The sequence below is a fragment of the Lytechinus pictus genome, chromosome 4, assembly GCF_037042905.1.
Source record: "Lytechinus pictus isolate F3 Inbred chromosome 4, Lp3.0, whole genome shotgun sequence".
Lineage (NCBI taxonomy): Eukaryota > Metazoa > Echinodermata > Echinoidea > Temnopleuroida > Toxopneustidae > Lytechinus > Lytechinus pictus.
The window spans coordinates 13,829,291-13,853,475 of NC_087248.1; the positions used below are offsets into that span (position 1 = coordinate 13,829,291).

General features: G+C 37.8%; 1 protein-coding gene across 1 annotated transcript; it reads left to right on the top strand.

Annotated features, from left to right (window-relative positions):
* Positions 1-811: 811 nt before the first annotated feature.
* LOC129259497 (uncharacterized) lies at positions 812-13,964 on the top strand. Its single transcript, XM_064098937.1, has 9 exons — positions 812-1,006; positions 2,040-2,142; positions 2,846-2,980; positions 4,100-4,250; positions 5,899-6,017; positions 8,946-9,096; positions 10,459-10,679; positions 12,651-12,837; positions 13,113-13,964. Exons 1-9 carry the CDS (start codon positions 954-956, stop codon positions 13,271-13,273), a joined length of 1,281 nt encoding a protein of 426 aa, XP_063955007.1. The 5' UTR covers positions 812-953; the 3' UTR covers positions 13,274-13,964.
* The last annotated feature ends 10,221 nt before the right edge of the window (positions 13,965-24,185 follow it).

Here is a 24,185-nt window from a genome sequence, read left to right on the forward strand (position 1 = left end):
CTTTGAAAGTGTGTGTGTGTGTGTGTGTGGGGTGGGGGGTGACTATTCAAAATCACAGTAAGATTATATTTTTTTACTTTATTGAAGAATGTCGGGGATGGTCAGCTCTAGCTACTCCGCGGCCCCTGTGCTTAATGACATGTATGATTCAATTCCGTTTGTTGTAGAAGTTATGTCCACTTTAGTTGTGCAGAAAAAATAAAACAGAGCAAAATAAACAATCGCGGAAGTCTTTCTTTAAAAAAATGGGCCATGTTTTGCCAAAAGAGCCTCAAACGATTTGTTCTCTCTTATTCGATTGGTACATGGTATACAAAAGACAATTTTCCTTTCCTTAACTGCCGGTCGTAATCTCGGCAGCGAAACTGACACTAAAACATCATTTTTCAATCAGCACTTTTAGATTAATGATCATATTAAAATATCTAAAAGACACATTCCTGAAATAAACATTTTACCTTTTAAAATTTGAACAAAAAACGTACTTGTATATCGAAATGTCATTAACGTCATAATTTAAACAAAATAACTGCCCAAAACCCAAACAAAACAAATGGATGAACTATCTGAAGAAACTGTGCGTGACGGTCGTACAAAAAGATGGAGAAACAACTGTGAAAGAAAATCTCGTTAATGACATACAATCTCCAATACGCAATACACGATGTGTTGCCTATTGTTCTTGTCACGTCTTGAAGTTCTTTTGAGTGGACCTAAGAAAACAAAAGATTTAAAAAAAAACGGAAAAGGGGTTTCTTCTCATCTCTCAGGAGAAAAGTATAAAAGATGGAGAGTGGCCCGTGTCGAGATTATTGGACATCTTTCTCCAAGAGTATTCAGAAACAGTTAGCCGAAAAGAAAATATACAATTCAAGCGCCACAAATTCTGACGTCCAGGACAAACTGTTAAAGATTCTAGCCAGTGTCTCAGGCTACCATTTTCGCAGATCAAGATGAAGCTTCTGATACCACTACTATTGTGCATGGCTGTAGCATTTTATGTCAGGTAAAAATAAAAAATCTTGTTGTTATATTTACTTTGATATAAGCACTGTCATTTCATGCTGAATTGTATATTTTTTTCTTTACTGGTTGATTTTTGTGACCTTGGCTACCGTGAACAACGCCATGAAATTCTTATTAAAGGTGACTTCAGTTTTTCTTAAATTGTATTTTTAACTACTCGACCCAGTCCTCCTTTTCCTTTATATTTTCAAGGTTTTTAAATGGGGTTGGGGCGGCCCCTGCATATAGAACTAATAATAAGAGGTATGAACCTGGCATCAGATTGCCAGAAAACGAAAATACGTTCCGCCGCCCCTGGGTTCGCATGTCTTTTAATACTTGAAAATATCAAGGGTCATCCCCTGAAACTGCCCCTGAATAAAATAATCAAAGCATCCCTCCAAAAATGAATAATTCTATCGAAAGTCTATCGAAGTATCGAAAATAATCATGACAGTGGAATTTCAAAATTGAATTATACCCTTATTACCCGTAACGCAAGGTTGGCGATTAATCGCATGCTTATAGTCAATGGAATCAATCGTAGAAAAGTGTTCTACGATCATTGCTTATGTGTTACGGGCCCCAGGTTGTTGTTTTTTAGACATAAGATTGTTCCCTGAGAAACAAGAGTTCCAAGAGCTCTTGCAAATGTCATCACTATTATCATTAACTTTTTAATTTGATAAAACTACATATTTTATTAGTCGAAATAGAAAATCAGAAATGTAAATCCTCCGCTGAAATAATTTTGCCCAATAGATCGTGGACCGACAACGACTGATCAGCGACAGATCGACGATGCTCTAGCTATTTCTTTGATCGTTGAACACCAAACAGGGTAGCAGCAACTCCAATTTGTTAACATCTTTCGGTCTGACGTGGCCGGGGCTTGAACCCCCGACATCCCAGTTGTAAGGCGGACGCTCTAACTGAGCCAACACATCGGTTGAATGTAATATCACATCAACAATATTCATGTTTTACCCCTCCCCCCCCCCCTTTCCCTCCAATCTCCACTTCCCACCACCCAGTCATGCAGATTCTGACTCGGGCTCGTGTAGCTGTGAAGATGAAGATAGTACGAGGGAGAATATGGAGGAGGAAGTTGCTAGTACCTACATCATCACAGCGGAGGTAATGATATTGGATATTGAATGGTTGCAATTTAGGAATTCATCTTTGATTTCTTTCACTGGCCACACCATTTTATTTGTCACCATACTGGTCTTTTCCCGGCATCCATGTGATTCTCTCTTACCTCAATTCCAACTGAACTTTTGCTTGCGTGGGGGTGACAATGATGATGATGATTATGATGATGGTGACGATGGTGATGATATAATGACGGTGATGATGATGATAACAGTGATGATGATAAAGATTATGATGATGATGACGATGACGACGATGATGATGATGATCAGGATGATGATGATGATAATGACGATGATGATGATGATCAGGATGATGATGATGATGATGACGATGATGATGATGATGATCAGGATGATGATGATGGGGGAGATGACGTATCTCTTCATGTTGACAAAAACAACCTTCCATATGTCAACTTGGCGAGACAACGTTTCTCGTCATGTTGACAGAATGAATTTAATATATAAACTTGGCCAGATAATTTATCTAACCATCACCGCAAATCGTTGGCACTGAAAAGCTTCCGGAGAGATTGGCCAAAGCTATTTCCAATGATATCGATTTGGAGTCTGTGTTGTTCGTGTTTTTAGCATAAACTATGGCGTATGAGGGAGACGTTTTATAGCAAGGCTATTAGACATACTTTAATGACATTTTCTTTAATTATTATTATTCAATACAGAGTCAGAAGGACCTAGACAAACTTCTGAAGAAACTTTCGAAAAAGAAGGACTGCAAAGATGCCGTTGTCAAATCAGTCGTAAATAAATTGATGTTTGCCGCCACGGTGAAGATGAGTACAGACTGCGTTGAGGAGGTAAAGATGTTTATATTATTAATGAGTGAGGGTTTACTAGGCCTACTTTCGCCATAGGCCAATACTATTTATTTTTTAATGATAAAAATCTTGTTTTTTATAATTGAAAACTAAACAAAATGTTCCGATTCTGCAAAACTAAATGAAGAGGGCTTGAAAAACAGAAAATATGACAGTCGGCTATTTTGTTTCCAAAGTGGTTTTTTTTATTAATAACCACATGGACTTATACAAATCAATATCAAGCATCGCAAAATGATGTATTTGTGAGTAACATATTATGTTTTTACAAACTGACTCACCAGTAAAACAAAACTATAAAGGGGAAAAATATTTTTACAATTATTCTCGTCAGTCCCATGTGCACGCTCAAAGACTGAGGTTCCCAACTGTTCCGTTCATAATGTTCATAATTATACAGATGAGAGATTACCTTCTTTTTGTTCTTTAATCGCCATTATCATTAAATCATACATTCTACATCACTCGTGTATCCATTTATTAAAAAAGACAGGAATTCTAGTGAACCACCGTACATTTTTGGTGATTCTACAGGGTTAATGGCTGACGCCTTGCCACGTTTCCTTAATTTTTGATAAGCTAAAAAGACATAGACTTCAGATAACTTTCTCTCAAACTCAGAATAATTAAGAGAATAAAGAAAACATAAGTGGGTGACCTTATGATTCATGATATCACCTGTTTACAACACACACAAAATGGGAAAACGAAAAAATCTTTTTGTTAAAAATAGATTTGCATTCCGAGAATTTTAAATCTCGAACGAAAGTGTCTTTCGTTATGCCCGGTCCTTTGACATTTGCTCAAGTCTTCAAGAATGAATAGGGGAGATGCGTTTCCGTGGTGTGCGTATTTACCATTACACTCACCATTCATCATGACTGCATTGAGTTTAGGCATACCTCTCTCAGATCATACAGATATATTATAATCACTAGACTGAAAAGATGTTCCAAAGCCGAAAATCTCAAATTTCTTTACAAATAATTGTGTGGTAGAGAATCGAAGATTATTTCGATATCAAAATGATATCAAGAAGCCATGAAGTCATATTTGAATAACAAACAATCAGAATCGTAATTTGTTATCGTTTGCCAGGTGCACGATTGGGGCTATGAAATCGAGCCTAATGCCCTCCAGTTCACAGACGATATATCGGACCCTTCATCAGTTGACGATATCCAGTCATGGGGTATTGATCGTATCGACCAAACATATCTTCCACTGGACAAGAAACCATTTAATATCGGTAAGCACTAGCGTACCTACGGGGGGAGGCAGAGGGGGCAGTCTGCCCCCCCTGACGAGCCACAACCCATGCGAAGGACGTATCCCTGCCCCCACTGACGAGCTTGAAAGACCTTTTTTGCCCCCCTGACGAGCTTGAAGACCTTTATTGCCCCCCCCCCTGACGAGCTTGAAGACCTTTTTTTTTTTTTTTTGCTTGTCAAATTTTTTTCTGGTACGAAAACCTTCATTTGTGATTGTGATTGAAGACCTTTTTTTTTTTTTTTTTTTTTTTTGCTTGTCAAATTTTTTTCTGGTACGAAATCCTTCATTTGTGATTGAAGACCTTTTTTTTTTTTTTTTTTTGCTTGTCAAATTTTTTGGCGGACGGTTTTGCCCCCCCCCCCCCCTGTGAAAAATCCTAGTTACGCCACTGTCGGTAAGTATGGATCGATCGTATCGGGGATGGGAAGGGATAACTTGTCGGGTTTTTTCCTCTCTTATCACATCTTTGAGGCAAATGAAAATTAGACTCAGTAAGCCTATGCATTAGGGTAAATCATAAATTAATCAGTCTACCAATAAAAAAAGGCTAAAACCTTATCAGGCTCGGCAATTTGAGACCTATAACCACGATACCTAAATACAGAAATTACCGATTTGATGAATAAGAATGGTGGCATTTGATAACTAATACCTGTGGGTTTTTTTTAAGAGGTAAGGGAAATTTGAAAAATTGTTTTTTTTTTTCAACCGCATTGCTGCCTAATAATTCAACAGTTGGTCAAATGATTTGCTTTATTATATTTGAGTTCTTTATTTTTAGGGTTGTATGTGGGTATGATGTTTACCCCGGTTTATTTCCAATTGGTATAGTGCCAATTCTTCTAATTACGACCAACTCGTCTACTATTATTTGGTCTATCATCAATTCGTCCACCATCCATTATGGTCCAATTGCCATTTCGTCCACTCACCATTTTGTCTAATAACCAGTTGGTCCAATAGCCATTTAGTCCATAAACCATTTGGTCTAATTTGAGGTGTTAATAATTGGGTAAAATGAATGAAAAGAAAATGGGTATTAGACCAACTGGTTATTGGACGAAATGGTCATAGACGAACTGGTGATTAGACCAGTGAAATAGTGAATATTGGACCAAATGATTGATAGACGAAATGGCATTTGACTAAATGGGGGTAGACCATGTGATGTGTAGACGAGTTGGCAACAGACGAATCGGCAGATTACCGTTTGCCCCACTACTGTATAATAACATCCCATTGCCTTGTCAGGTTACAGGGATTATTTGAATAGTTAAAATATAATGGATCTTATGATGTTCAGTGTTGATAAAGGCTATCATTCCAATTAATATTCCAATCATCAGCCATTAACTGTCATCCTTCTTTATCATTCTGCATTCCATCTCATTCCCTTCTCCCCCCCCCCTCTACCCACTTCTCGTTCCCCTGATCTCTCCTTTGCCCCCCCCCCCCCCTCCCCCTCTCCCTTCTTCTCTCTCTGTCTCTCACTCCCCTTCTATATCCCTCTGTCTATCTGCCTGCCTGTCTTTCTCTCTTTCCCTCTATCTTTCTGTCTCTCTGTCACTATATTTTTCTCCCTGACCCCCCCCCCCACCTCTGTCTTTCCCTCTCTCTCTCCAAAGATGGCGGAGACGGTGTAGACGTATTTATCCTGGACACAGGAGTTTTCACCGACCACTCGGAATTCGGTGAACTTGGACATAAACGGGCTGAGTTTTATGCGGATACCTTCGACATGAGTGTAAGTATATAGAATATGTATTTCCGATTTCATCGATGAAATCGACTTGTTTCTGTCTTTATCTTGGAGCGTTGTAGCCCAGTGGATTAGTCTTCGGACTTAGAAACAGAGTGTGGTGGGTTCGAATCCCAGCCATGGCGTAATTTCCTTCGGCAAGAAATTTATCCACATTTTGCTGCACTCAACCCAGGTGAGATAATACCTGGCAGGAATTGATTCCTTGAAAAGCCACCGCACTGTAAAAGGCTGCGGGGCTAAAGCCAGGGTAATAATATCAATTATCACCCGTATCAGACATCTGAGCTGGGGTCCGTTGCAGAAAGAGTTGTGTTTAAACGCAAGTCAAAATATCAATCGCAAGTCCCAAATGCGCGCTGTTGATTGGTTGAAAATCAAGTTGCGCATGATTTTTGAAGTTGCGTTTGATTGCAACTCTTTCTGCAACAGGCCCCTGGTCATTTACAAAACCGTATTGCCCTACATTTTCTTAATATCGGGAAGGGTAGGTATATTGTTTGTATTTTCCTCGGTCTCAATGCGCGTATTTACTTTGCATGCAGAGACGACGCAAAATATACCTTTGTATTTTCCCTGGGGCCCGTTGCAGAAAGAGTTGCGTTTAAACGCAAGTCAAAAAATCAATCGCAAGTCCCAAATGCACGCTGTTGATTGGTTGAAAATCAAGTTGCGCATGATTTTTAGAGTTGCAATTGATTGCAACTCTTTCTGCAACGGCCCCCTGGTCTCACATCCGGGCATTTGTGGATGCGTATAAAGACATATGCTTCATAAGGATCTGCGCACCAACAATATACGTCATAATAAAGACAACGCTGGATCCGAGCGCTTGCAAGTACGTCATAATGGTAAAGTGCAGAGCCTAGACCGATAATAACATGACACAATAGAACTCTATTTTTAAAAGAAATATCCCCATTATCATGATTTTTGCTCTAGATATCTGATTTGGATGATAATAAAAATATTGACTGGCTCTTCTTTCGGGGAACATCAAATATATTGCCCTTAAATGACCCATATTGCCCTCGTCTAAAGACTCGGGCCAATATGATTCTTTTGCTGGCAATATATTTGATGTTCCCCTCAAGGCCAGTCAATATTATATAAATATTACATAGATTATGTAGGTTCGAATCAGTGATAGGTCAATACGCCATCACGTGATCATAGCTGCGAGGATCGCATTTGGTATATTCGATGTTTTGACGTCACCTCAGTGAATATAACTGCGTTTTATTTTCAATTGCGGCGTTATATTCACTAAGATGACGTCACTCGCTGCTTACAAGTTGCGTAATCATGATCAGGGGAGTGTTTCATCAACATTTTCATCCGACAAGTTGTCAGATCTGACATCTTTCTCTGATGTTGATTGGCTGAAAGGTACTGTTACTAAGGTAACTGTCGGATAAAATGGGACTTGTCGGATAAAACGTCCGACAAGTCCTTTCATGAAACGCTCCCCAGAGCTGTAGCAAGAATTTCGGGTTGGGGCCAGATGATGAAGGCAATATCTGATGGCGAATCCATATAGACTATATAATATAACAGATATTGCCTGGTCTATCGTTTTAATAAATAACATTTCAACTCCCCTCCGAAGCTATATTTTTCCCTCGGGAGAATATTTTCCCTCAGCGCTGAGCGCTTCGGGCAAAATATAATCCCTTGGGAAAAATATAACTCCGTCGGGGAGAGGAAATGTTATATTCAAACTCTAGGTAGGCAATATCTGTATAATATCCAATAAAGCGCATAGGGACGCATTTGGCAGTGATATGCGCTATATATTATATATAAGCATGTTGGTATTATTATTGTTAGGTCGACATCGCACATGCTGCAGAATAGATTAAAAAAAAACAAGTCAAGCTCAAGTTAAAGATGATTTTTCAGTAAAAAGTGAAAGCTCAGACCAGTTTAACAATGCCAATATATTTCATAAAAATCGGATATTTAAAAAACAAAGGTATGTCTGCTTACTTCATGAACATTACAAAGTGTTTATGCATAGATAAATGTGGGTGATAACACAGTCGATGGCGTCATGAATTCGACGTGTTTTATATTGCTCTTGTATTTCATCAAATAAACCCATTAAAAGATCTTCAGTTATGAGAATATATTTGTTATATTGCTCCGTCATCATAATTATATGGGTATTGTATCATTCGAGAGCGTTATTGTCATTCCGAGAAATTTGGAGGGGGCGCTGTTAATAGTAATATTTTCCGATTTTAACCTGTACAACACATGAGTGGTTTTTTAAATATAGGGAGGCGATTCCTCAAAACCCAAAGGCGATACCACACTGAAAATTATACTCAATTATGAAAGTACACGTTATCAACAATTTGAGCTTAGTAGTTAATTGATGGATAATCAAACACAAGCAACCATAAAAGACATCAGGGGAGCATTTCATGAAAGGTCTTACCATGGTAAGAGTGCTTCTCAGCCAATCAGAATCGAGGAAACTTGTCAGATCTGACAACATGTGGACAAAAATAATGACGAAATGTTTCCTTGAAATAAATTAGATCCCCCTCTGTTCGTACACAACCCCCCGAAATGACAAAAATATGGGAATATTGACTACAATCTTTGATCACTCTTGCATGCCTCATGTTCAGATCAATATCGTGTTTGTTTGTTTTTTACATTAGTTTCGCAATGAATTTAACAAAACTATAGGCGAAATCATATCTCAAAAAAATATTCCATTCAAAAGTTGTATGCATGATATTTGTTGTTGTCGTTGTTGAGTGTATATGAATAATAAAGTACATTTTTAAGTGCTAAAGAAACATTCTTGAATGCCATTCGATGTTACAGCACGACTTGTTTCCCAGCTATATGTCCTGAATTTATTGATTTTTTTTCTTGATGCTTTTGCTACAAAATCAGAACCCTACAAAAGGCGACCCTAACGGTCACGGGACACGGTGTGCTAGCTCTGCTATTGGTCAAACTCTTGGTGTTGCGAGAAAGGCAAAGGTCAAAAGCATCCGAGTGGCCAATCCTCAGGGCACTGGTTCTATTGAAAAGTCTATCTTGGGTAAGAAAAAAAATATATATCATCTTAGAATATATTTATTCAATCATCATTCTTGAAATGAATCCGTGTGAACATTTCTCGAAACTGGTTGCCTCCGTGACTGGAAACAGGACGGGTCCTTTCTACATCTATGATTGTATTTTTATGCTGACCAGGGTCCCGTAACACAAAGGTTATCGATTAATCGTACGCTTGACTTTTACGACTGATTGTACACTGTAGTCAATGTAATCAATCGTAGAAAAATGTGTCTACGATCATTGCTAAGCTTTGTGTTACAGGCCCCTGCTCCCCCGTCATTATCAGTGTTTTCGCACAGCGTCGTACGGACAATTCATGAACAGAGAAAATGTATTCTATTACCTGCCCGTCATGACAAAGATCAACCAAGAATACTTTTTTAGGAAATTGGCGAATCAAAACCGCAATTTCGTTCTCGACTCAGGACAAACGACGTATTTGTAATGTTTCTATAGTTCTGAAACTTAGGACGAAACTGCTGTTTCGGGTCACCAATTTTCGACAAAGACTTCCCAGCTGTTATTTGCCATTTGACTGGAATTTTAAAGAGATTTATTGTGTTCGTGAATCCTCCGTAAGATACTCCCAGTTCGGGCAGGGTGGACACAATCAGACTAGTGTCCACTTTTCTCTCTTATGTCTCTCTTGGTTGAACATCGTTGTGCTGATCATAATTATAAGAAGGAATTCAGACAGAATTACGGAAAGGTATATACCTAGAAAGTTTACCGAAGTTAATTACCTCCATAAAGCTTATAAATTTTCTTTTTAACATTGGTTGATGTAGGAGCATCCTGTTATTATGAGAGTCTGGTTATGACTACCCTATTCTTCATATAAATATGCTTCCTCTTTCTTGCTTATCTACTGTCTACATTCTGTTGTTCCTGCAATTGAATATTAACCCCTGCGATACCGTTGTTAGCTAGTGTTATACCAGCTTCTTTAGCGTTTTGTACAGTTGTGCTCAAAAGTCAGTGAACCCCACCACAAAATGTACTCCATGCTGAGAGTTGAATGTAGATAACAACACTATCGGTGAGCCCAGAAAAACACAATATCAGTTTATTTAATTTGTAATATTTTATCACCGGATTTTTATAAAATGGCAGAACTTAAAGACTTTAGATATGTTAATTTTCTGGTGTGGGGTTCACTAACTTTTGAGCACCACTGTAATTTGGTGCCCTCTTATTTTCGATTTGAGTTCAATTACATGTATTTTATTCAGTTGTATTGCATCTTTGTTATCTGATTGATCCGATAAGTTTCGTTTTAAAACCTTTTCCAGTTTATAACTCATCCTCACGTTCTATCTTCGCTTTCGTTTTCATTCATTAGGTTTCGATTTGGTCCACCAGTATGCAGGGACACAATCAAGTGATTATAAGTGCGTGGTCTCGTACTCATTGACGTTACCCACTACCTCGAAACCTTTAGACGAAGCCGTCAAGAAAATCTCACAGAAATGCTTCGTGGTCGTTAGCGCCGGCAACTACGGCAGTGGCGATGATCCCGATCTCGCCGATGCCTGCAACTACTCCCCAGGACGGAGCGAACATGTGAGTACAGAGGGGAGTTTCTCGCTCCACGATGTAAGAAGGGTTCAAGAACATAGAAAATATATTGTCAAATGCCCTTTATGACAATGAACAACCAAGAAGTCTTAGTCGAAATTCGGTGAATAAAAGAAAGAAGTTTTGTTCTCGACTCTGGGCAAACGACATATTTTGCAATCTTTCGTCAGCTCTGAAACTTAGGACGAAACGGCTGCTTCGTTCGCCAAAGACCCCCAAGTTGTCCAAGTCGTATATATGGAGGCGCATAGGGACGTTATGACATAATGTGATATGCGCTATACAATAACTGCGTTATTATTATTATATTCGTCATTTAACGGGCTATCTAAATATATTTACTGTGTACTTGAACCCTCCGTGCGTCGTGGAGCAGAAATTCTAATATTTTTGGGGCCAAATTTAAACCGGGACACTAAAAAGAGAGAGGAGAGGGAGAGACAGAGAGAAGATCGTCATTAACCGGGCTCAGTGGTAGAGCAATCGCCTCATGAACGGGAGTTTGTGGGTTCGATCCTTGACCAAGTCATACCAAGACTTATCAAATAGGACCTTCTGCCTTCTTGCTAGGCACTCGGCATTTAGATTGGAGAAGGGTGATAATAACATATTACGATATGCAGGACCTGCTGGTAGAGCAGTTTCCTAACTGAAGTGGCTACCCTGGGTAAATGAAACGTTATTGTAATTGTTATTATTAAGGCTCATAACAGATTCATGTGCTTTAATGTCATGTCTGTTCTGTACGTTGTGCTCTGTTTCCAAGATTCTCAAAATCATAGATGTACCATTGGCATTATAATTTAACTAATCTTGTATTTTTCTTTATCTGTATGTAATGTGTGTGCGCGAGTAATGACTTGAGAAAGCCTTGAATTGCGCGTGAGAGAGAGAGAAAATGTAACATAGCCGTACTTTTGACGCAAGAGGTATTTAAAGGGATGGTCCGGGCTGAAAGTAAAGTGCCAAAAATTTCATCAAAATCGGATAACAAATAACAAAGTTATTGAATTTTAAAGTTTAGCAATATTTAGGGAAAACAGTCGTATGAATATTCATTGGGTGGGCTGATGATGTCACATCTCCACTTGTTCTTTTGTATTTTATTATATGAAATGAGGTTTATGCAAATGTTTTCCTCCAAGAAGTAGAAAAATTTGAATGACAACTGATGTAGTGCATTATATATTTATTGCTGCAACTTATTTCATTATAAGGGAGACATATTATTCACACAAGTATGAAATAATGAAAAAATAATGATTTTATGTAATAACATAAGAAAACGGAAAGTGGAGATGTGACATCATCAGCCCACCTAATGAATATTCATGACGACTGTTTTCACAAAATATTGCTAAACTTTAAACTTCAATAACTTTATTATTTGTTATCCGATTTTGATGAAATTTTCGGCATTTTGCTCAGTGAATTCTACTCTATGTATTAAGATATAAATATTTTCAGCCCGGACCATCCCTTTAAGAAATTCTAATGATAAGCGTATCAAACCTTAGAACAGATTCTCTACTGGAAAGAAAACAGTGTCGCACAGTTTGATCACAGTTTGTTCACATGATACACTATGTGAAAATATTATTCACAAATCACACTGTTAAAGTGCTCAAATTCAACACTGTGAAGATATTTTCACACTGTGGATACCTCGATAGTGTGACTGTTCACAGTGTGTTCACATGGTGGATTATGTGAATATGTGATTCAAATTGTTGAAATGCCCAAATTAAACAATGTGAAGGCGATTTCACATTGTGTTCCACACTGTGAACACATGCACTCTGGCACACACCATGTTCTTTCCAGTAAGGGTAGTAAAATAAAATCACTTCTTTTCTTGAAAATTAGTAGTAGTTAGTAGATTACTTTAACATGAATACTGTTGCCTGTAATACATCATCAGTGTGAAAATTATCTTACAATACTTTCAATTGACAGGTATTCACCATCGGAGCGTCCCGTCTTCGGGTATTACAGACCGAGGACCACAAGGCGGGCTTTTCCAATCGCGGCAAGTGCGTCACGCTCTTCGCCCCCGGTCATAAAGTCACTGTCGCTTCCAGTAAGGGTAACACAACAGTCGAAATAAGCAGTGGAACATCCTTTTCTGCTCCAATTGTTGCAGGTAGGGTCAGAGAGAAATAATAACAACAGAGAGGTGTTGAAACAACACCGGTTTGGCGTTAGGCTAACACCAATTTGGCAATTCAGCAACACCAATTAGTGTTAAACCAATATCGGTTTGATTCTCAACAGGTGTTGTTTCAACACATCTCTGGTGTGGTCCGATATAGATATGGTCCAGGCTGGTGTTAGATGAACACCGGCGTTTTCGTAGTGTCTGATACTGAATGTCTAAGTATTAAATAATTATTCATTTCCATGATAACCCTTATGCAGGTGCTGCAGCTTTGTTGCTATCTAATGGATGCAGTATGGCTGCAGTGAAAAGTATTCTCGTTAGCACCGCCACCAGGAACCTCCTGCAGGATCTTCCAGAGGAGCATCTTTTCTTGAATGTCGAACATGAAGCTTACAAACACCCCGGATGTGTATTTTAAATCGAGATAACTTTAATCGGTTCACCGAGTACCGGTCTATCGAGTTGATATCTCATTGTTGATGCTTCCGATTATACAATCTTACAGAAATTAGTGGCTTATTTCCGGATACGGAAAACGATGGCATTTAGAGCACGTAGAATTCGCTTAATGAGGATATTCTATAATTTTTGACTGAATTTCACACTGATTACATTGTTTATTATTAATGATAAGGGTTTAAACGTAAAGCAGACAGATACGAATACGTTTCAAATAATTTCATTTGCAATTCTGTCAAGAAAATGTATGCTGGGCGTCAGATATTCCACTCTGAGCACATTGCATTGTAGTTATATCTCAGCAATTCTTCATAATTAATGCAAATTAAAACAACTTTTTTGTGAACCAAATCGAAGACTTGAATATAAGAACGGCCCTTTTCCCATCATAAACATGGAAATCGATTCTTATCGAAGATTGAGCGATCAGCTACAGTTCCTATTATCGATCTGAAGTAATTAATCCTTGTTGGTTACACGGACCATATCAATTTTTCTAAAATTCAACTAAAATCAAGCTAAGGTTTTGCTCATGTATATACATGTGTTCTTTTCACTTGAGTGATACTGTATTCGCTTTATTTAATCATTGTGAAATTTATGTGCATGTAGAAAATAGATCAATGGTAATAAAGTTAAAGACTGCATCGAAATGCTGCAAATGTCTTTGTATCATTTGTCTCAATACCGTGGCATCACGCGGACAGAGTACCTATAGAGATCGAGCAACGAGAGAAAAGCCAATGTGTTACTTTACTATTAGTTTGTTTCAAACATTTACTAGTCTGGGTTATATATTGCCAAGAAACCATATTCATTCAAAATCCTTGCAAAACAAAACATTCGTCGAAAATTTTCCGAAAAATTTCTTGGAGATGATGGGGATTCCCCGGGATTCGGGAAATTTCTTTCAAAGTGGAAAAACTGCAGTTAAAGTATCCCCACCCAACACGCAACCCGTGCAAATAGATAGACAAACTATTTTGTGATGCTGGCGAGGTATTCACCATGTGAATGACGTGGTTGGTTCTGGAATAGAGATGAAAATGAAAGGCGAGAAAGATGAGAGTGAGAAGTATTTTATGATATAAGGTGAAAAGAACTGTAACTGCCATGATTTGTGTGCCCCAGCCATAATCTATCATTTTTTCAGACGGTAAAGTGCATTTGAAATACTCATGCCCTTTTAAACTTGCTTGTCATATCAAATTTTCCTATATACAGACATGATAGATTATTAGATCTGAACATGAAAGAAGGGAGATGGGATTTTCACCAAGCCTGTACTTTCAGATATTTAATTGGTTCTTTGTTCATATCAGATGGACCTTGACAAAATACAATATCCACTTTTCATTAACATGATGAATGACACATTGCATACGTTATGTGCATTATTATGCAAAGCGTCACCCAAAACTGATTAACAAAATGGGAAAACTGTTCCATAGCAAAGGGCATTTGACAGCCTTAAACCCCCACATCCCCGATTATACACAGTTCCTTACAAATTACAATTAGACGGGCTAACTAGATCTAGGCAACTGGCTAGAAAAAAATGAATGTGAAAAATAATAATGTATGAGGAGTGACCCCTTTTCCGACGATTAAGACTTAAAACAACGAAAGTTGCTGAAAAACATAATGGATGCTAAAAGCAAATGTAATAATAATATGAATCTAAACCAATATTTTAGATGTCCTCTCGACTACGTAAAGTTATGGATTAATTCTTCCAATTTTAGAGCATGCTTGCCTTCTTTATATACCAGTTGATAAAGGGAAAGAAAAAAAATATATTTAATAGTACTTGTCATGTTATAATAATGGATAGATTTTTGGTGTCTTACGTTTTATTTCAATAATAGTATAATAGAAAGAAAACCCATGTCCCACACATTTCACCAATGATTTCCTTCAGATGAAAGAAACATTTATAAAACGATTTCTGGGACATCCTTATATCTTGCATAAAATATTCATATGCAGAAAAGATTATTATGAGTAGACAGTTTACGTAATATACGATCATTCTAATAAATAAATGTACAGAAAACTGGTTGGCAACTCAAATGCAGTAAGCGGAAAAGGTGATAAACTGAACCAGATCCATTGTCATGCAAAAGTTTGTTTTAAGACAAACTTTTAGTGAGAAAAAGTACTAGCGGACGGAATAGGATTATCATTTCAAAAGTGCATTAACAACATGAACGAGGGTTTGTCGAAAATGTGATTCTGGACGATCCTTAGGTCATGCTCGAAAAGTGGAGTTATCTGTCTGACAAAAACTATGTATCTTCCTTAGACATGTTAGAATGGTTTAGGAAACAATTCTTAGACCATTTGGCTATTCGGCACTTGTACTGACCAATCATATTCGACCAAGTCCTATCCATTAGACCAAGTGAAGGTTAGACCAAACTGTTACTAGAGTAAATGGGTTTAGCTCGTATGGTATTAGACGATCAGAGAGTTTGACCAACTGCTACTGCCAGACCAAGTGGATATACCCCCCCCAAAAAAAAAAAAAAAATAATAATAATAATAACAAATAATAATAATACACACATGCACACACCCACACACACGACAACACAACACTCACCTCTAACACAACGCACACAACCTTACCACAAACAACGACACACACCAGGACGCACATACACTACACATAAGACTGGTGGTTGAAGACAATTTTAGTAAAGGGCGACAATTTGTGGTTCTAGGTTTCTTTTTGCCGACACAAATTGGCACAAAATGCCTAAAAATTGAGACCGGCACGTGCAGCACAAATAGTCGCGAGGCGACAATTTGTGCAGGGGTGACAATTTGTGGTGTCAAATTTTGCACAAATAGTCGCGGGGTGACAATTTGTGGTGCAACAGGGGGTTATAATTGTTTTCAAAAACTTTGAATCTGTAATCTGGAAATCGAGTAAATAGTGGTAATTTTTCTACAAAGAAACGCTGAGACCGTAATCACAAGTTCTTTTGCATACGGTAAATAATGCCACAGAATCCAGTCGATTGGAAATCGGAATAAAGCTAATTTTTAGGCTCTTTTTTTAGGCTAAGCAAAATACACAGTGAAAATTAATTAACATTTACTGATGTGTCCTAATATAAGGAATAAAAAGGTATGATATTGAAAGGGACCATCTTTGGTAATATTCTACCGTAGCCGTAGGCCCTATTGAGTACGGATATCAGAAAGTTTTTTTTACCATCTCCAGTTTTTCCTAAAATTGAATGCTCCAATTCAAGATGACGGTAATTGAGTCGTGTTTAGTATAAAGATCGATGCCTACACTTTCCGCCAAATGCTAATGTGAGGCCTGTTTGTGCTATGAACAAGAAAACAGCGGTAATATTGAACCATGTGCTAAGCATCCGACGCCACTTGTAAGGAGCGGTGCTACAGCAAGAAGGGCGACTGCTCCCTGTCTTGAACAAGTGAAGAAAAAAAAAGAGGTGTGGGGGAGAAAACATAGGAATAAAAAGGAAGAGTGGAGAAAGAAATTAAGGTATAAGAAGAGAGGTATAAATCGTGTTTTGAACATTATTCCTGGACATGCTGTAATTCCATTATCAAAAATAAGGATTTTCTTGTCCCACCCCCACCTCTTCCCCACAATCCGCGAAATAAACTGACGTCACCCCTGTCATGAGTGCAGTTACACAAGGAAGTTTTGAGTCGATGAACATGGCATGGCACGTCCAGACTTTTGTTCCGGCTAATTTACTCATGTACATAGCATACAGGCTGTCAATATCAGTTGAAGCATGATACGATTGTAAAATAAAATGCAAGTTTGAAGAGCATGCCAACAAGCACACACACTTCCGTTCAAGATAGGCGTAAGATGCAGATAGTTAGAAGACAGAACCATGGAAAAGTAGTCCGGGAGCAAAATCTCAAAGGGGCCTTATTTAAGGAGTTCGTACAACCCACACCACATAAAAGGTTTGATACCATAGGGGGATAGCATGGACCCCCTAGATTACTGCTAGGTAGGTAGTAGTCTCAAATTGTGGTATCACTCTTTTTCTACAGACGAATTTAAAGAGCGATGTAAAATAGCAAAAAAATGAAAAATCAATAATCTTTAAGGGTAAGGTGAAATGTAAGTTGCCATATCTCCGCTTGTATATGCCATGAATACGTCATTCATGTATCAAAGCGTTGCTGGGTGACAGCTCTATCGTCACAGTAACATCTAAAAGTGAAATTTAGATATCAAACCTTCAAAATAGGAATACACTCATGGCCAATATCCACTTCCATCTCAAGAAGATATGAAAAAATTGATACGATAAAGTGATTTTATGTTATTAAACATGAGGCGCTCTATATAACTACAGTGGGACTAAATATGCGTTATTCATAACAAAATGAAGATTTCGGCAATATTTTTAAACATTTCAGATATGTTTTAAATACCATATATGGGCTATTTTTCACAATCTTGTAGTGCCGTTAGTTTAAGATCCAACGCTGCATGATTCAAATAGCATTTCTTGTTCCCTGGGGATATAATCTGATCCGGGCCATATTCCATATTCCATTTTTTTCTTCTAATCTTTAAATAGGTAAACAAAATTAAAGTTCGTTGGCCGAAAGCCCCCCCCCCCCCCTCCGGGGGCTGCCAAAGCCACCCTATCCTTTTCCGAAGTTTGTCTATTTCTTGGAAAATTTCCCATTTTGAAGTCCCTATGTAGTAAACCCTCTTCTCTTCAATTGAAACCAGGAGTAACCTTTTATCTACTAGTATCTGTTATAAATAAAGAGGTGCTGGCAACCTACCTTCTCACTCAGAGAGGCTGTCAAATCACCCAGCCATTTTCAGTATTTTGTCTATTAATGTAAAAATCTGCCATTTTGAGGCCCCATTGAGGCAAAAAGAAAATTTCTGCTATGTAGTAAAGCCACTTTTATTGTCATCAAATCACTTGGGGACAAAATAGTAGGCTTTTCTCTATCAGCTACATAATATAATTGCTGGGATATCGAAGCCTCTACCACACAGAGGGCTTCCGTATTTTGCCAATTTATGGGAAACTCTGCCAAGTTGGAGCCCCTAATGAGGCAAAAAAGTTGCTTCCGCTGTAAAGTAAGCCACTTAAATCGTCTTAAAACTACATGGAGACAAACAATCACTTATTTCCCTCTCAGCTACATATAAGGAAGTGCTAGCAAATTGGAGCCTACCCCCTCAGTGGGCTGCCAAAGTTACCAACCCTTTTTCAGTAATTTGCCTATTCATGGGAAAATATGCCATTTTGGAGCCCCTAATGAGGAAAAAAGATGTTTCCGCAATAAAGCAATCCACTTAAATCGTCCTAAACCTACTTGGCGACAAAAGAGTACATCTTTCATTATCAGCTGCATATAAAGAAGTGCTAGGATATCGAAGTATATCCCCTCAGGGCCTGCCAAATTTACACACCCCTTATTCCTATTTTGCCTATTTGTGGGAAAATCTTCCATTTTGGAGCCCCCATTGAGGCAAAATGCTGCTTCCGCTGTTTCCGATATAACAAAAATGCCATTTTGCTCCAATGGGGATGCCAAAAGACGATATTTCCAAATACATGTCAAGTACGAAAAGGGGTGAGGTAACTTCCTGTAAAAATAGGCTTTAGTATGCCAGGATATTTTGAGGCAATATCTCCTTGATAATTTTTAGGAGATCAATGAAAATAAAAAGCTGCTTCACTAAAATATGCGTTAAATCTACTCCTAGGTCATTTGCATCATAAGTTAATGCACTTTCTTATTCTAGTTGCCTTTCTACAGTATGCTTTTTTCTTCTCCTCTCTTCTCTTCCTTTCCCTTCTCGCAGCCCTTTCTTTTTTAATTGTTGTTTACTCATGGTTTTAAAGGTATCCCGATTTCCGACAAAGGCATCTGCTTTCTGGGTTCTTACGCATTCTTCCATGTGCAATTTATGCTCTGTATTTTACATTCATTGTTTTCTCTACTATATTAATAATATAACTGATGTGTATATTATACATGTAAATCGATTAAATGACAACTGGAATGAAATAGATTTCAAATTGAATTGAAATTAAGTTAAATATATAATACAAAAACAAAAACAAAAAACCCTGCGACATTCCTTCAGTTACTTTAGTCATTTCAAATGAATGAGAATACTGAGTATAGTAACATTCATCTGAGAATTGAACTTGATCATCAGAATTTGCAATGTAAACTTCGTTTGAAAATGATCACGAAATAAAGATTTTCACTTCGAAATGTTTGTCGTATCACTGGACCTATCATCCAGTATCATTTTGATACTTGTTATTTAGGTGGCGGAGATCACCATACTTATGGGGGGATTGATATAAACCAAGACTATGAGAGGGTAAACGACTTGGAAATATTTACATTTTATGATGTTCAGTAATTAATACTGCTGTAAAAATAAAGATTTTCACTTCGAAATGTTTGTCGTATCACTGGACCTATCCATCCAGTATCATTTTGATACTTGTTATTTAGGTGGCGGAGATCACCATACTTATGGGGAGGATTGATATAAACCAAGACTATGAGAGGGTAAACGACTTGGAAATATTTACATTTTATGATGTTCAGTAATTAATACTGCTGTAAAAATGGGGGGTTGGGGTCGCTAAACAAACCACTAAACAAAATTCACGAAAAAAACAAAGTTAGAAGAAAGAAAAGGAAAGATAACGGAGGAAATATTATATTTTCTGAATAATATGTCATAATCTGTCCAAAACACATACTGGTGTATTCAAAACGAATTTTTGGGCTCAATCGCTTCGGTCGCACACAGTTCCTTAGACATTTAACCCCATACTCCATGTCTGGCCCCATCATTTTAAGGGAGCATTTTTGAGGGCGGGGTCTTACGCCAGTTGTAATGAATTTGGTTTGGATCAAATTATATCGCCAGTAAAAAGTAAATGATCTAAGCAGTGTTGGATCCCAAATCAACGACGCTACAAGATTGTAAATAGTAGCCCGTAGGTTAGTTAGAATATATCTGAAAATGTTTTAAAATCTTCATTTCATTATGATTAACGCATATTTAATCCAATTATAGCTTTATAGAGCGCCACATATTTAAATACAAAAATCATTTCATCGTCTTAATTCTTTCATATCTACTTGAGATGGAAATGGACACTGGCCATTAGTGTGTTCCTATTTTGAAGGTTTGATATCTCAATTTCACTTTTGAATGTTGTTGTAACGTGAGAGCTGTCACCCAGCAACATTTTGATACATGAATGACGTATTTATGACATATAAAAGTAGAGATATGGCAAGTTGCATTTCGCCTTCCCCTTAAAAGTTATTCATTTTTTCATTTTTTGCTGTTTTACATTGCTCTTTAAATTCCACGGTAGTAAAAAATTGATACCACAATTTGAGACTACTACCTACCTAGCAGTGATCTATAGGGTCCATACTAACTACCTATGGTATCAAACCTTTTCTGTGGTGTGGGTTGTACGAACTCATCTTTCACAGGTCATTGCTCCCGGACTAAAGGTTGAATACCTTTGCAAAGTAGACTGGGATTTAAAACGAGTATTTTCGTGTTAGTCTAAGCATAGAGCTATTTGTAATAGCTCTATGGTCTAAGTGCGATCCCTCGAGTGTGGTATTTGAGCATCATTCAGTTACCGTTTAAGGTTTAGAGAACAGGAGATCAGGAATAAATCTCCTCGAATGTCGGATAATAGAAATTATGTAAAGGCACGCACGCTCATGCAAACACACAAAATATTGCACAAGACAATCACGCACACTGTGGTAGTATACGTACCTTTCACACACACTGACATACACCCTTAGAAAACACGAACCCCTTTTATTCTCTTTTCACACACAACCCTTCACACACGCACGCACACCCTCTCACACAAACCTTTACCCATTGTTGCAAACAGTTCCATTTAATTCCAAGCAATTCTCACACACAAACAAACACGCAACCTCCATTACACGCAACGCATCCTCCATTACGTAATCTACTAAAATTAAGAAAGTACAATACATTTTGCTATTGTGCTTCCGATGACTTTATTATTTTTTTAGCAGTATAAAGCTTTAACAATCCATATCTAGTAAGCCCTAACAAATGGTAAGTACATGTTTATTTACATGCAAAAATTGTTTTATATTTAAAAGACTCTTTAGACAATCAAGCCAACAACAATTTATTTTAATCATACTAAACTAGCAATGTGCACAGTGTAGATATCATTACTCACCATTTTGATTGAGCTTAAATGATAGGTTTTCGCCTTCAGTTTTTCATTTTAAGCAATAATAAATAAGCATACTTTATTGTTAGTTGTAAGGCAGGGTAAAAAGTGGGTGGGGTTGAGAGAAAGATCTTCACTCTTCCAAACAGGACTTGTGTACCGCTCTTGGCTAAAAGGGGCCCGAAAAGGGGGCGGGCGCGTGTCTCTTGTGCCCCAGTCTTGATTCGCGTCTGGTTGCCACTCTCCATAACTGTTGTTTATAATGTGATTTTAATATACTTTACAAAAAAAAGTGGAAGCGTCGTGGCGTAGCGGTTCTGACTCTCGCCTTGTAATCAGAGGGTCGTATGTTCGAATCCCAGCCCAGCCTTTCGCCCTTTGGCAAGGTGTTCATCCACACTTTGCTACTGTCGACCCAGGGCCCCTTTTCATAACAAGTGGAATGCCTCTGGCCGTCTCACCTGCATCACGCGATTCAATATAGCAGCAGTGCTGATTTTGAAAACTACTATAACTCGCACAAGATGTTCAGTGATACTTGGTTACTCTTATTTCCACGTTTTATGAACTAGACCAATACACTTATAGAGATATGATGGCAATTCAACAAATACCCCCAACGTGGCCAAAGTTCTTTGACCTTACATGACCTTTGACCTTGATCATGTGACCTGAAACTCGCACAGGATGTTCAGTGATACTTGATTACTATTATGTCCAAGTTTTATGAACTAGACCAACACACTTTCAAATTTATGGCTGTAATTCAACAAATACCCCAATTTGGCCAAAGTTCATTGACCCTAAATGACCTTTGACCTTGATCATGTGACCTGAAACTTGCACAGGATGTTCAGTAATACTTGATTACTATCATGTCCAAGTTTCATGAATCAGATCCATAAACTTTCAAAGTTATGATGGTAATTCAACAGATACCCCCAATTCGGCCAAAGTTCATTGACCCTAAATGACCTTTGACCTTGGTCATGTGATGTGAAACTCATGCAGGATGTTCAGTGATACTTGATTAACCTTATGTATAAGTTTAATGAACTAGGTTCATATATTTTCTAAGTTATGATGACATTTCAAAAACTTAACCTTAGGTTAAGATTTTGATGTTGATTCCCCCAACATGGTCTAAGTTCATTGACCCTAAATGACCTTTGACCTTGGTCATGTGACATGAAACTCAGGCAGGATGTTCAGTAATACTTGATTAACCTTATGGCCAAGTTTCATGAACTAGGTCCATATACTTTCTAAGTTATGCTGTCATTTCAAAAACTTAACCTCAGGTTAAGATTTGGTGTTGACGCCGCCGCCGCCGCCGCCGTCGCCGTCGGAAAAGCGGCGCCTATAGTCTCACTCTGCTATGCAGGTGAGACAAAAATTGCTCTGATAGCAGGTCTTGCTGGAATGTCAACTACCGTGAGAACAGTGGAAAATCTGCTTCCTCATTGACTCTTCCAATGAAAGGTGATACTCGAGCAAGAGTTGCTATCATAGCAACTTTTTGTGAAATTGGTCGTCCTAGCAATTGAGGCTTGGAACTCTTATTGGAATGCTCCCCAGGGAATAAAGAAAGTGCGTACATTGTGTGCGGGCGTGCCAGGATCCCATGACCGGGGTGCGAAAGCGCTTAGAATCATAATGTTTAATGCACTATAGAAATGTAACTATTATTTATTATTATTTATTATCTAAATCCCCAAACCTTTTCTCTCAATCCATTTTCAATATTTCACATAAATATTGGCCGTAATGCAATTGCAAATCAATGAGCAACAATTATGCTCATATCAATACATAAATCCCGATAAACAAACTAACATTACCGAATACAGTTTTTCATGTTCAGAGAGATTAACATTCTTAAATGATTCACTGATCTTGATTAATGAAGATGATTTTTTTTTAAGAGAGGCAATAAACTACGTCAATGCTTTATGAAAGAATTGACGTAGTTTATTGTCTCTCCTGAATATGAAAAAGCTATATATGTGCCATGTTACAATTTCAAGGGGATTTCACAATTGCTCTTGCGATCGTTGCGATCACTTGGTCATAATATAATGTTGCACACAATTGCAACGGTTGTAAGCAGTCGCACCACCAGTTGTGAAAGGGGCTTAAGGCACTGTATGCTTATCTTGTAAGTTGAACTGTAATAAACAGAATTACATGCAAATCCGTTTTGCTACTTTAAGATAAAAAAAATATATATTTGCTACGTAACTACTCTCCAACATGAAAACCTTGAAGATCATCTTAATCCTCTTATGCAGTGTGTTGTGCACTGTATGCTTATTTACACATTAATATTCTGATATTGAATTCATTCAATCACCTGTTAAAGCACCGCTTATAAAAAATCTTCTTTCATCGGGTCGTACTGTGACATATTTTCGGAACAAAATAGAACCAGAGATGTATGAAATATCAGAAAACCTACACACACAAAAAACACCAGAATCTTTTTCCAAGACTTTAGATAATAACTCCCTTGAATAGGTGAAAATACAAGTACATGAAAAGAATACTTTCAAAAGTCTTCTTTCATCAGTTCAAACTGTGACATATTTTCGTACCACAATAGATCCAGAGATGTGT